Source organism: Tursiops truncatus, chromosome 12, assembly GCF_011762595.2.
Source record: "Tursiops truncatus isolate mTurTru1 chromosome 12, mTurTru1.mat.Y, whole genome shotgun sequence".
Lineage (NCBI taxonomy): Eukaryota > Metazoa > Chordata > Mammalia > Artiodactyla > Delphinidae > Tursiops > Tursiops truncatus.
The window spans coordinates 61,280,400-61,296,077 of record NC_047045.1 but is presented as its reverse complement, the minus strand read 5'-3'; the positions used below and the strand labels follow the sequence as shown (position 1 = coordinate 61,296,077).

General features: G+C 45.1%; 1 protein-coding gene across 1 annotated transcript in view; it reads left to right on the top strand.

The window, feature by feature from the left end:
- ALDH8A1 (aldehyde dehydrogenase 8 family member A1) overlaps positions 1–13,575 on the top strand; it is a 31,395-nt gene extending 17,820 nt beyond the window's left edge. The window contains exons 6-8 of the mRNA XM_004317506.4: positions 1,403–1,659; positions 3,505–3,666; positions 9,561–13,575. Coding sequence (XP_004317554.3) covers positions 1,403–1,659; positions 3,505–3,666; positions 9,561–10,013 — 872 coding nt within the window. The 3' untranslated portion in view covers positions 10,014–13,575. The remainder of the gene's footprint in view (positions 1–1,402; positions 1,660–3,504; positions 3,667–9,560) is intronic.
- The last annotated feature ends 2,103 nt before the right edge of the window (positions 13,576–15,678 follow it).

Genomic DNA, 15,678 nt, shown 5'->3' with positions numbered 1-15,678 from the left:
CATCCACCTCACTACAAATAACTGAGTTTCGTTTCTTTTTATGGCTGAGTAATATTCCATTGTATATATGTGCCACATCTTCTTTATCCATGCATCTGTTGATGGACACTTAGGTTGCTTCCATGTCCTGGCTATTGTAAATAGTGCTGCAATGAACATTGTGATACATGACTCTTTTTGAATTATGGTTTTCTCAGGGTATATGCCCAGTAGTAGGATTGCTGGGTCACATGGTAGTTCCAGTTTTAGTTTTTTAAGGAACATCCATACTGTTCTCCATAGTGGCTGTATCAATTTACATTCCCACCAACAGTGCAGGAGGGTTCCCTTTTCACCACACCCTTTCTAGCGTTTATTGTTTCCAGATTTTTTGATAATGGCTATCATTAATTTATTTTAAATGTGATGTGTTAAAAAAAATTTTTTTAATGGGTATTCATTCTATATGGCAAAGTAGGCCATGGTGGATACAATGAAAGGCAAAACACAGACCCCATGTCTGCCCTTAGCTGGAGTACCTTCTAGTGGTCGATATGTAATGAACAGGAAAATCCATAAAACACATAAATGAATACATGCAGATATAGAGCAGTAGAGTTTCCTGATAGAAAAGATTGGGGCACCTACTTGGGGGTGTTCTTGGTCAGTCAGTCTTAGAGGGTGATGGTGCGTCCATATCATGGGAAGCTGGACCTTCACCTCAAGACTCACCTTCCTGGGGGAGCCGTCCCTCACTCCCCTGGGCCGAGGTAGTCAGTCTCTTCTCTGGCTTCCTTTTTTTTTCTTTTTGGCGGGACGCGGGCCTCTCACTGCCGTGGCCTCTCCCGTTGCGGAGCAACAGGCTCCGGACACGCAGGCTCAGTGGCCATGGCTCACGAGCCCAGCCGCTCCATGGCATGTGGAATCTTCGCGGACCAGGGCACGAACCCGTATCCCCTGCATCGGCAGGCGGACTCTCAACCACTGCGCCACCAGGGAAGCCCAGCCCTTCTCTGGTTTCTTTAGTGCATGAATGCTCCCTCTACTTCACATTTGCCCACTGAACTGTGAGTCGTGGATGCCAGCTTGGAGCAGTGCTCTCCTCCCTCCTGGGGCCCGACCTGCCTGAGGATGTATTTGTATCTTCAGCCCCTGAGGCCCAGTCAATACTATGGAATGAATTATATAGAATGTTCAACCCTGCCTTTTTCTAGGACAAAGCCCCCGGAGAAATCCCGCCCGGGGCATAGCATAGGCAGAGGTGATGCTGTAGTCTTTGTTTTGCTATTGAACCAGAGACAGCCGTTAACATTCCCTCCCAACCCCATTCACGCCGTTGAACTTTGAAGGAGAATCTCCATGTAACCTGAAGTCCTCGACATACTGAGAAGAATCACTGAAACCGATACTGCTTCCCACCCAGGTGTTCCACCAGGTGTTGTAAATATTGTGTTTGGAACGGGACCCAGGGTAGGCGAGGCGCTGGTGTCCCACCCAGAGGTGCCCCTCATCTCCTTCACTGGGAGCCAGCCCACGGCCGAGCGGATCACACAGCTGAGTGCTCCCCACTGCAAGAAGCTCTCGCTGGAGCTGGGGGGCAAGAATCCTGCCATCATCTTTGAAGATGCCAACCTGGAGGAGTGTGTTCCGACCACAGTCAGGTCCAGCTTTGCCAACCAGGTATGTCCTCTGGGTTTTTTCTTCCCCTTTGTTTATTTGCTTGTTTTTAACTCAGTAGCCCTGTCAAGCTGGATCTGTTGCATCACAGTGCAAAACTGGGGTGAGTAAGTCAATCCAGGACTATTTCAGTGAAAGGAGAATGGTTACATTGTGTTACTCCATTGACTATCTGTTCAATCATAATGTCACTCAGAAGCCTTGTGGCGTCTCCTGTGCAGCGAACTCCTCTTCTTGAGTTACACGGCTTTTATCGGGTGATGACTTCTTTTTTGCTTCTCCAAGCTTCCCCATTCCTTTATTTATAGTTTTCCCAGTCTTTTCTTGCTGTCCAGGTATCCTAGCTCCTGGAAACCTTATTATCCCTCCCCAAAGCATCCCAAATGCATTCACACACTTAGAAATAAATACCTGAACAAGTCTCAAGCAAGTTTCTTAACTTAACATCATGGAGGAGCCTTGGGCAACTTTGTTCCTCCTGATTGTTGGACGGGTTGTTGTGAAGATGAAATATCAATGTGATGAAAATATTTATTTATGCATATATGTACAATCATACATACACAATACTGACAAGTCCAGAATGTGGTTTGTAAACTATTACATGTTATGTTCAAATGATGATAAGGATGATTTTTCACTCAGAAATCTGTTAGCACCTCTCCCTGGAACACTCAGTACCTCTATTTGGATGTTCAGTAGCATCTGAAACTTAACCTGTGCAGAGCAGAACTCTTGATTCCCCTCCCTCTCCTTTCCCTGCGGTACCTCTGCTCTCCCCGCCTTGTGTTTGCCTCTCCAGGGAAGAGACTACCATCCACTCTGAGACTCAGGCCCCAAATCTGGGACTCATCCTTGTTCTTACTTTCTCTTTTCCTTATACCTCACTAATCCACCAACAGGTCCTGTTAGTTCTATCTTTAAAATCTATCCTGAATCCTATCATTTCTCCAGAGCATCTATGCCAGTTTCCTTATGCTTTTGGGGTCCCATGCCCCTTTAAGAATTTGTTAACCTCAGTGGACTCCTATCACTTTTCTCATCTCCATTGATCCTGCCTTGTCCAAGCTACCTCCACTTATCCGAATGTCTGAAAAGCTCTCTTAACACTCCCCTGTTCCCATTCTCCTTCTCTCCAATTATATTCTCCACACAGCTGCCAGAATGATCATTTTAAAATGTAGATCCAATCCCATCATCTTGCTGCTTAAAGCCTTCCATGGTCCTTTCATGATACTGCGGATAAAATGCAAGCTGTGAGTCTATGAGCCTGTAAGACCCTGTGTGATGTTGCCTCGCTCCTCGCCCCCTGCCTTTGTCTTCTACATCCCTCTGACCCCTGTCCCTGCCTCCATCCCCACCCTCAGCCCCACTCACCTTCCTGCCTTTCCTCACACACTCCAAGCTCATTCCTGTGGCAGGTCCTTTACATTTACAGCTGAGAATTCTCTTCCTTCAGATCTTCATCCATCCAGCTCCTTCACGTCAATCAAGGGTCAGTTCAAATATCCCCTGTTCACCAGTGCCTTCTAGGACTCCCTTTAATAAAAGGGAGTAAAAGCTGCCCCCCCCCATTATTTTCTATTCTCATTCTCTGCTTAGTTTTCTTGTATTGTTTTGGTCACAACCTGAAGTTATATTGTTCGTTGAGCTTTACTTGTGCTGTTGCCTGTCTTCCCTATAAGACAGTGCATTCCACATGGTGAAACTTCATCTTGTTTACCACTGTCTCCCATTGTCCAGACCAGTGCCTGATACGTGACAGGCACTCAGAAGTGCAGGGTGATCTATCCAAGAAGGAGTGGGCCCTCCTGTTTTGTCACTGTCCTCATGTGTCATTCTTGGCAGGGTGAAATTTGCCTCTGCACCAGCAGGATCTTTGTCCAGAAGAGCATCTATAGTGAATTTTTAAAGAGGTTTGTAGAAGCTACCAGAATGTGGAAAGTTGGCATTCCCTCTGACCCATCAGCCGACATGGGAGCTCTGATCAGTAAAGCTCATTTGGAGAAAGTAAGTAAATCCCTGTGTGTAAGTTACAGAAAGAGTTCTTATTTTGAGAGGAGCTCAGCGCGAGGCATAACACTATCTGTGCTTTGAAATACTGTTAATTACTACCCTATTTTTTGATAATTATGATGTGTGGGAAATTGTCTCTGGATACAGAGTCTGAAAATGTTAGAGATGAATACAGAAATGCAGTCCAGGTTAAAGCAGCACCTACATGGCATAAATGAACTTGAGAAGTCAGTAAAGAGATGCCACCAGTAGAGTGAGGAAGGCAAATTGCAGAGCATAAAGGTCAGGTGATGAGAATGATGTGAGCTGAGAGTGGCAGGGATTTCCACCGGTAAATGTTCCCAGTCAGTCCCCAGGCAGTAAGGGTCTGCCTCTGGCTTACAGCAAACGGGAGTCTAGAAGTGCGAATCCAATCCAAATGATGCGGTCCTTAGTTGGTGGGGTGACTTGTGGGAGCCTCCGTGGGAGAAGCCATTGATGTTCTCTGGGTGGCTTATGGAATTTGGGTCTTCAAGGTCATTTTAATTCATTACCTGGTGGGACTCCCAAAATAAGTCATAGAATTTCAGAGCTAAAAAGACCTCATTTCCAGCTGTAGTAACTCAGGCCAACCAAGGGTAATGGTAATACACCCCTATCAGTTAACCAGTGAGGGAAAGAGCCTTCACTTAAGTTTGAAGAACTCTCTGACACTGCACAGATTTGGTAGACTTACTACATTTTAACTTTTACCTTCACTATAGTGTGGAGCACAGATGCCCATAGGTGGGAAGGTGTAGTCTCAGTCTCGCTGGTCTCTTCTTACTTGTTTTCTCAGTAAAATGGGAAGCAGGGTGAGGAGGGGAGATGGTGTTGAAGGTTTCAAGAAGGAGGAAAAGGTGTGAGATAGTCTTGCAGGAGATCAAGAGAGAGAATGGGCTTCGAAGTGACTGTATTGTTGCTGGGGCAGCTCCAAGGGCTCACCTGGAGCTGTGATCATTTATGATCACATTAAATAAATATGTGGTCATTTATTTAAAGTGAGACCGGCCAGCATGACTGTGTTTTCCTCCAGTCAAATTCACCTACAAGATTGCAGGCACATGGGCAGCTGTCCCCAGAGTGCCTGTGGTGGACCCACAGTTGTGGATGTTCCCACCCTTGTGGAGTGAGGCATCACCAGATACAAGAGGCTCCCTTGTCCTCCCTTATCTGGCTGTTCTAGGCAAAGGGATACACGCTACCTGCCCACACATGCAAATAAGTGGTGAAAAATAACCTCCTGCATGTTCCCGAATGCTTTCTGTGGCACAGAATTAACTTCCCAGAAGCATCTTCCAGTAGACTCAGGCCATGGTGTCATCTAAGGTCCCCTTTGCAATTCACCATTCACCTGAGACTCAAAGTTCTCTTTATTAACTCAGCAGAAAAACTGCTCTTCTGTCGTAGGCACTGTTATAATAACTATTTAAGTTCCCCAATGAGGGGAGGTGTATCAGTGAAACAAATCAAAGTATTTGACTTTCCTGTAGCAGTTGAAAGATTTGTAGCCCCCTGTCTTTTGTGTGTGAGAGAAACTGTCTCACACACACTGTCTTTTGTGTGTGAGAGAAACTGATGCCATTCACTGACTCCTATTGGTAGTTAGGGCTTTTCTCTGTTGTACTCTGAGTGTTTGTCCCTTTTTCCCCACATAGTGAACTTGGGTCAAATACAGGCTCACCAGGTTTCAATGTATTGTAACGCCTGTGGGCTTTAATACAATATTTGTGATGCTCAGTGTATCCCTGCTGGCCCAAAGGGGCCCTCTCTTTAGCCTGCCTCCCCAATGCCCTCCTGAGCTCCACCGCAGGCCCTCCCCGAAGCATTTCTGCTCTCTGACAGCAAGCAGCCTCAGGCCATGTGAGTTGTTCTGCCCCACACGGGCAACAGGACCTCTGTCTACTGAGCCCTGGTTCCTTTCAGTGGAGAAGGATAATCAAGGTCCCATGGGTGCCCCTTAGATGATGCCCCATGATAACGAGACAGCCAAGAGGATGGGACTTAAAGCCTGGTTGTGCTGAGCTCACGCGCTGCCCTTTTAAGAAGTCCAGCTCGGAAAGGTGGTAGCTCATCTCAGCTCCACGGTTCTATTGCTTCTAAGGGGGAAGATTTTACACAGTGTTAAAAATAGTTTTTCATAGTTAAAAACTTAAAAATAGTGTTTATCGTAAGCCATTTATTTTTATTTTTTAAGGAAGAACAATAAAGATGGTATTTCCATTATCCTACCACACATAAAACTTCGGGTAGCTCTGGGTTCCCCTTGTTTTGTGGTCCTGTAGGTGGATCCCTCCTCTCAGCTGTGCTCAGAGTCCCCACCCCTCCCCAGTATAAAGTCTCAGAACCTTCCTGCTGTGGCTCAGAGGGTCCCTGGACACCTTCCATCCCTACTACTCTGCCCAGAACACGTGCCTGGATGCAAGGAGTCACAGCTTTACCCTCTGGGTCTCTCACCAGGTGGGCCCCTGATGGGGGGCTCTCAGCTCAGGTCTTGTGAGGAAGCCCTAGGTGTCCCTGCCCTTTGAGAGGGAGCCAGTGGAAGCAGCTTGGGAAGTGTATGTGTGTCTTTTTCAGGCTGTGACTCTTTTCAGTTCAGTGTGCCAAACCTTGATCTGGGATCAGGGCGGCAGCAGGCACACTCCACTGAGAGTCGTCTTTCCTCTCCTTTCGCCAGGAAGATTTGGGGTCTGCGAGCCAAGGAATGGCCGGCTGCCATCCTTGCATTCCACCCCTCCTCTTCTGCAGTAGGTCTCTGTCTTCTCCAAATCAAATTAATTGACTTCCCTGGTGGTCCAGTGGTTAAAACTCTGTGCTTCCACCACAGGGGGCGCGGGTTTGATCCCTGGTCGCCTGGTCAGGAACTAAGATCCTGCGTGCCGTGCACGGCCAAAAATAAATGAATGAATGAATAAATAAATAAATCAAATTAGCCACGGGATCTTTGTTTCCATCCTGTGGGATTGTCACAACAGATGGTGTTGCAGTGACAGAAGAATCCAGCTAGAGGCTGTGACAGTTGTTTTGTAATGGCCAAGGGCTCCTAAGTGCAAGTGTGACTTCGTAGGTTCCCAGGACGGTGGCGCGGACCCACAGGAAATGGCAGGTGATTCTATCCTCAGGGAATGCAGAAAAATCTCCCTTGCCTATTTCACAGGGTTGCTTTTTGTTTTCATTTTTGTTTTCCTTTTGACTCTCCAGAATCCTTCCCTGCTTGACTGTCTGGAGAATCTGGCTCTAGGCCAGACTTCCAAAGATGCAGATAGCCAGAGAGAGAGAATCCTTGAGTGTTGACAGTGAGGTGGGGGGGGTGGGGGGGTGAGCACAGAGGAAGTTCACGGGTATATCCCCCAATAAGGCCAGGCTTCAGGTCTAACTAAGGTCCACTCTTGCGGTTTCCTGTCCTCCTCTGTCAGTTAACCCCACACCCCAATGTACACAGTGGGGAGCATCCCTGAAATCTCTTAGCTCGTGAGTGTCAGATCGTGCATTATATCATCATCATCATCACCATCACCAGGAGCATCAACGCAAACGACAGCAGCTGACTTTCAAAAACTTACTATGTGTCAGGTATCACACTAGGTATTTTATGTGTATTATTTTATTTAGTCCTCTCAAGAGCCCTATGAATAGGTGACACAGTCAATCCCATTTTTCCAGTGAGGAAACTGAGGCGTAGAGCTTTTCTTTTTTTTTTTTTTAATTTATTTTTGGCTGCTTTGGGTCTTCATTGCTGCGTGTGGGCTTTTCTCTAGTTGTGGCGACTGGGAGCCACATTGTGGCTTCATTGTGGCTTCATTGTGGTGCGTGGGCTTCTCATTGCGGTGGCTTCTCTTTGTTGTGCAGCATGGGCTCTAGGTGTGCGGGCTTCAGTAGTTGTAGCTCACAGGCTCAGTAGTTGTGGCTCGTGGGCTCTAGAGCGCAGGCTCAGTAGTTGTGGCGCACAGGCTTAGTTGCTCTGCGGCATGTGGGATCTTCCCGGACCAGGACTCGAAGCTGTGTCCCCTGCATTGGCAGATGGATTCTTAACCACTGCGCCACCAAGGAAGTCCAGGTGTAGAGCATTTAAAATCCCTCAGCTGATAAGTGGAGGAACTGGGATTTGAGCACTGCTGTGCTCCCAAGCCCACTCTTCTAACTTCTATGCTTTGATTTTATGGCCAAAACTACTCAATATTAAGTGCTAACTACTCTCTGCTCTCTCCTCTCAAGAAAAGGTTTTATAAGAATATTTCATTGCATTTATAGCACATTAACAGTTACAAAGTTGTTTTCTGAGCTGCAAGTATAGATATCATTGTGTCATCCAGTGATACTTTCTCTAGAAAAGAAATTCAGTTTAGTGTGTAACTTATATGTTAAATAATTTGATAAGTTCACAATTTGAAAACTGACACTTCTCTTGGTATTTTATTATCCCAAGAGCTTCAAAGAGAGAATCATGTAGTTTTGTTTAGACACAATCATCTCAAACCAGAGCGCTCCTTGCACTGTTTGAATCACTGATAAAAGTTTGGGCTCTACATCCAGCAGGGGCCTCTGGAGACTCACCTGCACTCACCTTGTTCACACAGGATGCTGCCTCTGGCATCTTTTAATTAATGTGACCGGGTTGCTTCAAAAGAGCAAGAGAGTCGGGGAAGGAAAAGTCCAGATGTATTGTGGACTCTACCCACAAACTCAATGAGAGCTTTTCTGGGAAAGCTTTGAGATCATTGTTCATGTTGGGGAGGAGGAATAGTGGAGAATATAAAGCTCTACCAAATGCTCTATTTTTCAAACGTCTTTGACTTCATGGCTTATTAAGTGTTCTATAAACTGAAGCAAAATTAATAATGAGACATTATCTTTTTATTTTTACATGGTAAACATATAGCTCTACAATGAATATAGTTCTACAATGGAGTACTAATCTAACATTGGGGCAGAATGCTCAGATAGATACATGATAATCCATAGGATTCCAAAATATCATTCCACACTTTACCCTGCCTTTGATGTACTATTTGACTGTTGTTTTACACTTTTACTTTTGGGGATTACTTTTCTACTTCTCCTATGCTTATAACGCCCCTCAGGGGTAGAAGAGTGTATCATTGTGACTTCAACAACATTTTCAAATATAAATAGATATGCCATTATTATAATGAGTCATTTCTGTAACCAATATTAAAAAAAAATCTGTCATTATCTCCGAGTCACTGGGTCAACTTATTACATAATTTATTTCCCCTTATTGTGAGCTTTACTTTATTACCTAGGTATATTTTCACAATATAATCAGTACTGAGATGAGACATTAGAAATTATTTGTTCTGGAAGCTCAGCTATTGAAGGGCACCCTGGCTTTTAATTAAGTCTTATATACCATTCAACTTCCCATTTTCTGCAATGGACATAGTCTCCCCCAGTGAGACTGTGAGAAATAGTGAGAAATATTAGTCTGTGTATTTAACTACTGAATATACCTGAGTGTGAGTTCTAGCTTTACTGTTTATTATCCGTTTGAACCCTCTGCCCTTTCTGAGGCTCAATTATATAATCAGCAAATAGGAGATAATAATACGTAGTTTATAATAGTTTTGAGAGAATTACCTGAGAATGTGAGAAAAGCATTTATCTGCATGCCTAGCACTTAGACATTAAATAAAAAACTCTCCTCCTCTTACCTATGAGGGCTGAATGCCCAGATAATACTTAGAGCACTTTTGCACTCAGGCTTACTTAGCAGCTGAGTGAAAATATAATCAACCTTAGATTTTGGAGGGGAATGACCTTATACATCTTGATGCTTCAAAAATATTGAATTTTCTCTGCTTTGTGTGAAGACAAACGATAAGTTGTTAGTATATTTTTTACCTCTCCAGGTCAGAAGTTACATCAAGAAAGCTCGCATGGAAGGGGCCCAAATTCTGTGCGGTGAGGGAGTGGATAAGTTAAACCTCCCCCTCAGGAATCGAGCAGGGTACTTCATGCTTCCCACGGTGATAACAGACATTAAGGACGAGTCCTGCTGCATGAAGGAAGAGATATTTGGTCCAGTGACGTGTGTCGTCCCCTTTGATAGTGAAGAGGAAGTGATTCAAAGAGCCAACAGTGTTAAATATGGACTGGCCGCCACGGTGTGGTCAGGCAACGTGGGGCGTGTCCACCGGGTGGCCAAGAAGTTACAGTCAGGCTTGGTCTGGACCAACTGCTGGCTCATCAGAGAGCTGAACCTGCCTTTCGGGGGGATGAAGAGTTCTGGTGTGGGTAGAGAAGGAGCCAAGGACTCTTATGAATTCTTCACTGAAATCAAAACCATCACCATTAAACACTGACCTTGGCCATTGGAGAAGCTGTTACAGTTGACGCCTGGCTGCAGAGAGAATCAGTCATCCAGTGTGGTGAACGGAATTCCTGGCATAAATTTCAGCCACGTCTTGACTCAGCAGAAGGTTATCTCTATAGCTTATCCTCTGTACTTAGTATTTTTACCCTCTGGTGAAGAGATGCTATCTCTTTTCAGTGAAGAGTTGAAGAATAGGAAGGCACAAAAAGGAAGCCAGGCAATGATCAGGCTCCTCGGAACTTGTGTCTTCATAGTATTTTTTCATCATTTTGATAAAATTCTTGGAAATTCACAGACAACCAGATTTATTTTTTTCATTTGCAAGTATACGGTAAAAATAAAAAAAATAATCTACAAAGCCAAGAGAAATCACCGTAATTTCTACCTTTGGGGAGATTGTAGAGGTTGTCTCCCCATCCATCAGACACGGGCATGGCTCACTGGTAATTGACTGTACCTCATTATGCAAGGGGGCCGTGAACGTTGATGATGTACTTTACGTGGGGTTTGTCAGAGCAGGCATATGTGGTAGGTCTCGCTAAATATATCTGTATAAGGACAAAGAAGAATAAAATAACTACTACTTTTGGAGGAAACTTAGAACAAGGAGAGTTTGATCCATTCCTACTATGGAGACTAATCAATTCCAATTCTTAGCGTATGTATCTCAGGAGACTTAAAATTTACTAATCCTAAAGGGAGCAATAAATGTTAAGCAATTTTAGTAAGCAGTATGGCATACACCTTGTTTATGAATTGTCTTTTATTCATCCTTAGCCTCATCCTCTTAGGAGCATGGACCTTTTACTAAGTAACAGTGGTATATCTAGCACTTGTTTCCTGAATCCCCCAATAGTCAGAGGAGAAATCTGAGGTTTACAGAGATTAAGTAGCATGTTCAAGGTCACACAAATGGTGTGGGGCAGAGGAAGGATTTGAACCCGGGGCTCTCAGACTCCATACCCTAGGATCTCTGGCCATTTCGCGCTTACCTTGGGTTGTGCTTCAGAAGCAGCGAAGTCCTTATGGTTCATGGAACACATCGTGTTGGGTGTCCCCTCTGTGTCTCCCTCCTGCTTTGCCTCTCCTCCCCCCTACCCCTTTTCTCCTACCTCACTCCACTCAGTCATGCAACCCAATCCATGAAGCCAGGAATTCCTCCAGTACAGCCCTTTCCATGCTGACTGAAACGATCTGTTTGCATGTCTCATTTCCTGATGGGACAGGAGTTGCTGAAGGTCAAGGCAGGTGTTATTCCCCTTTGAAGACTCGGTTCACAGCCCAGTGCCTTGCACACAGAAGATGCTCAAAATGAGTTATGGGATGGAACGAGGTCTTCCTGGGGCACTGGGGTACTTGTTGCGTGGCGATTGGGGGTTTGGGTCAGGGGGTGCAGAATAATCTTTATACTTCTGTGTAGAACTTGGCATATGTTGGCTTGTTTACAAATGCTGAAAAATATAAGTCCCTCTGAGGTCAAGTGATGGGTGTCGGATCGTACCTGGTTCTTAGCTTCTGCCTCCTCTCCCCTCTCCTTTCCTTGCTTTCCCTCTTCCCCGGCTGAGGTTCCTTGACCTTGATCAGATAAGTCTAGGACAAGTTCTGAGTGTCAGCAGGAAGAAATTCAGTAGCTCCAGTGTCTAAGAATTTGCATCTTCACTCTTGTAGTTGGTCTGATCCAAGCTCATCCTTATTTTTCTAAGACCTAAGCCCTATTTTGATTCCAAATTCTGGCAACTGAACCTCTTAGCTCCCAGGGCCTGAATACCCATCTCCCACCACACTGGTTTTCTGTCCAGGAGACTGTTCTCTCTAGGGTTTGGAGTCAGCCCTGCTCTTGTCACTTCTTTCCTGGGCTCTGGATCCCACCTTGTGGAGGGGCCTGCTTCCTACTGACACATTCTGGATGCCATTTCCCTGTATCTGTGTCTCTTTGGGTCTCTAGAAGCTCCTGTGGGCTCACGTGTCAGTCTCATGGATGCAGATTTGACCAAATGCTGTTCTCCCTCAACTCACCACTGCCTTAGCTCTCAGTTCAAACCATTGGCTACAGTGTCTTAGCGCCCCAGTTAGATTTTTCCTCATCTGTTCTATCCCAACCAAGTGGGTGAGTTTAGTCCTAAGACCTTACCTGTCCCTGGCCATCTCATACTGTCTCAGGCCCCACATCAGCTAAGGGTGCCATTTGGGTCTGTGCCTACCCCACTACAGAGTCCCACCAGAGTGGTACCTCTGTGGCCATGGGGCTGTGCTCAGAACTGAAGTAAAGAGAATCAGGAGAGATGGTCACAAGGGTTTCAACTATATTTGTAACATTTTATTTCTAAGCTGGATACTGGGCACTTGGGCATTTACTGTACTATTTCCTAAGTAGGAAATACTTATATAGCAAAGGGAGAGTGGCTGATGTGAAAGGCAACCTGGAGCATGCCCAGGAGAGTGCTGAGCAGAGGCGGAGCCACGCCAGCCTCCGAGGGCCTGGGCCCAGGCAGCAGGGATGGAGAGCAGGAGCTGAAGGGCAGCAACAAGGACCCTGCGGAGCAGCACTTCTCAGATTTTGATGTGCTTCTGATTCACCGAGGACTCTTGTTAAAATGCAGACTCAGATTCAGCAGGTCTGGGGTGGGACCTGATTACACTTTCAGTGTGGAAGGACTTAGAAGACACTTTGTGAAACACGGGTGCAGGTGTCTCCCCACTCCCCAGGTCCCTGGAGCAGCTGGCTGCAGCATCTGCCCCTCCTAGAGACAAAGGAAGTGCTCAAAAACCAGGGTAGAAGAGCTTCCTGGGGAGGCCTCCTGTATGGCTGTTGGCACAAAGCGGGAGATAACTCGGGCCCTTCGCATGCAACTCAGAGGAGGCAGAAGGAAAGGCAACTCCACCTAAGGGTGAGATCCACCGAAGAGTGTCACCATCTGTGATAAAGTCCGCCTCACTTCGAAGGTTATGAGGATACAAGCTGAACTGTCTGAACACCCTAGAAAGAAGCCTGTCGCTGACCCTCTCACACATGGAACTGTACAGTTAGTCCCCCACTCAGTGATGGGTCTTATGAGTAAACTGCTTTTCCAAACTGCAAAGAATAACTTTGCCAACTACCTATAATAACCAACCAACATACTTTCTTATTTAAAAAAATATTACTGACCAATCAAGGATCATCAAATATTTGGTAAAAGAGAAATGTCAAGATGTGTAAAAGAGTGACTCACCACAGGAGAAACAGATAAAAGAAAGAAGACAAGAAAAAGTGAACTAGCATCTTCAGAGTGGTTTGAGGCAATAGTGGGTTCCCACAAAAGAAGAGGCTACTATGAAAAAGGAGCAGGCAGGGCTTCCCTGGTGGCGCAGTGGTTGAGAGTCTGCCTGCTGATGCAGGGGACACGGGTTCGTGCCCCGGTCCGGGAGGATCCCGCATGCCGCGGAGCGGCTGGGCCCGTGAGCCGTGGCCGCTGAGCCTGCGCGTCCGGAGCCTGTGCTCCGCGACGGGAGAGGCCACAACAGTGAGAGGCCTGCGTACCACAAAAAAAAAAAAAAAAAAAAAAAGAAGAGCAGGCAGGGAACATGAAAGAAGCCATGACAAATTAAAAATTCCCCAAATACATTTTAAAAATCAGGAGAATTGAACCATTGGTATGGCTGAAAACTAAATCAGTAATCTGGAAGATAAAGTTGAGAAAATAGCTCAGAATGTAGAGAATGACAGAAAAGGAAAGTATCCAAAAGTTGGGATGGAGGATAGATGTAGAAATCTATTCATATGTAACTAATCCAAGATTAGAGAACAAAAATGAATAATCAAATAAATTAGAAAAGATAACTTTCCTGACCTAAAAAATGACTTTCAGATGGAAAATACCCACCATGTGCCAAGAACTATTCTGTTGAAATTTTGAAATTCCTAGTATAAAGCTTTCAGAGAGAATTACCAAGATACCTACAAAAAAACAAAAAACAAAAAACCCAGAAGATTAATAATATTGATGCTAGAAGACAGTGGAGCAAGACTTCAAAATTCTCAGGGAAAATTATTTTGAACTTCTGCCAGCAATTATAGCCAGCAAACTGTTACTCAAGAATTAAGACAAAATAAGATATCCAATGACTGAGAAAGTTTGTCCTGTGTACTCTTCCTGGAATGACTTGGGGATGTAGTGCAGGAAAAGGAAAACTGAATCCAACGAACAGAACTGTCTGAGGAATAAAATGAAAAGATGTTTCCAGTTACCAGCTGTTAATCAGGCCTAGAAGGCAACTGGCCCAAATTAGAACAAGGAAGACAGGAAGTAGTGATTGAAGAACATGTTTAATAATCTGGAAGATCTTAGATATGTAAGAAGGTACATGTATGGCTGTTCTATCCATTAGAATAAAGGAAACAAAAACTATTCAGATATCATGATAAGACAAAGCAAACTGAAATGTGACGTGACTTGGAAAAATAGAAGGGGTGTAAGTAAAAAGAATCCATTTTTCCATCATTTTTTGGGGGGTGTATATTTTTGATAGCATAAAATCACATTCCCATCTTTATGGGCCTTACATACTACTTGATGCTGCAGTTAATATTTATATATTTTGAATATCTGAATACCTGTTACTGGTTTTCAGTTTTTAAAGTCAAACTATTTTGGAAACTTACCTAAATTAACCTTGGAAGATGTCCTCCAGCGCCCTGAGTGCTGCAGGTCTGCCCAGCAGCAGGTTCTAGAGAGGCAGACCCAGGAGACCCCTCCTCCCACCTCACCTGTTCTTTCCCTCCTGCCCACGCAGGGAGGGTGAGAGACCCTTCTGGCCATCTGTAATGGATATTCCCCTAAGCCTGAGCCCAGACTTTTAAAAGAAATCTTCAAAATCTGTGGTCCTTCTTTGCTTTGGATTTGCTTAGCTCCTGGCAATTTCTGGTGTCCTTTCCTTGGAGCTGTTTGCAGCTTCCTGTCACCACCATTAACAGTAGGTAGATCCTCCCCAAGCTGTCCCAGTGATGAGCCCCTCACTTCAGGCTTTGCAGATGAGCGTTTCCAGGTGTACTTTTAGGAAGACATTTTGCTCATGCGTATCTAAAGCAAGCCTTCTGGAATATGTCCCGGTGTTCATTAGTCTAACGGTCCCAAGCGTTCACGTTGTCAGTCTCTGTTGCCACACTTGTCAGCGCTGCAGTCAGTACTGACTCACCCAGGGCCTGGGCAAACCATTGGCGTCACTACTCTGAGGCTTCTGCCAAACAAATGCTAGGTAGCTCTTCTGGGAAGAGTCATATTTCTGATTGCAGCCGGCCATTCATCAAATGTCTGGAATTTGCCTAATCTTGTCTGTTGGCCCAGGATATGCCCTCTTCATGCTCTGATTAAGCTTTCGCATCCCACACCTCATTGCATTTCTCATCCACATTCCTTAGTCCAGTCTTTATTTCAGGAGATATCATTATACTCCAATCTCAGATAACTGCCATTCCAGTGTGACTCAACAGTTTCTAACAAAACTTTGAAAAATACTCCTTGGAATACTAAGGACTGGTGGAGTCACTGAATCATAACCAGGTAGAGTCTCCAGGGACCTTGAGATCACCCTGTACAGCTCTCTCCCACTCCCAAATGGACAGCTGAAGCACAAAGGGATTAACTGACTTGCCAAAGATCTTACAGCAAATAGAG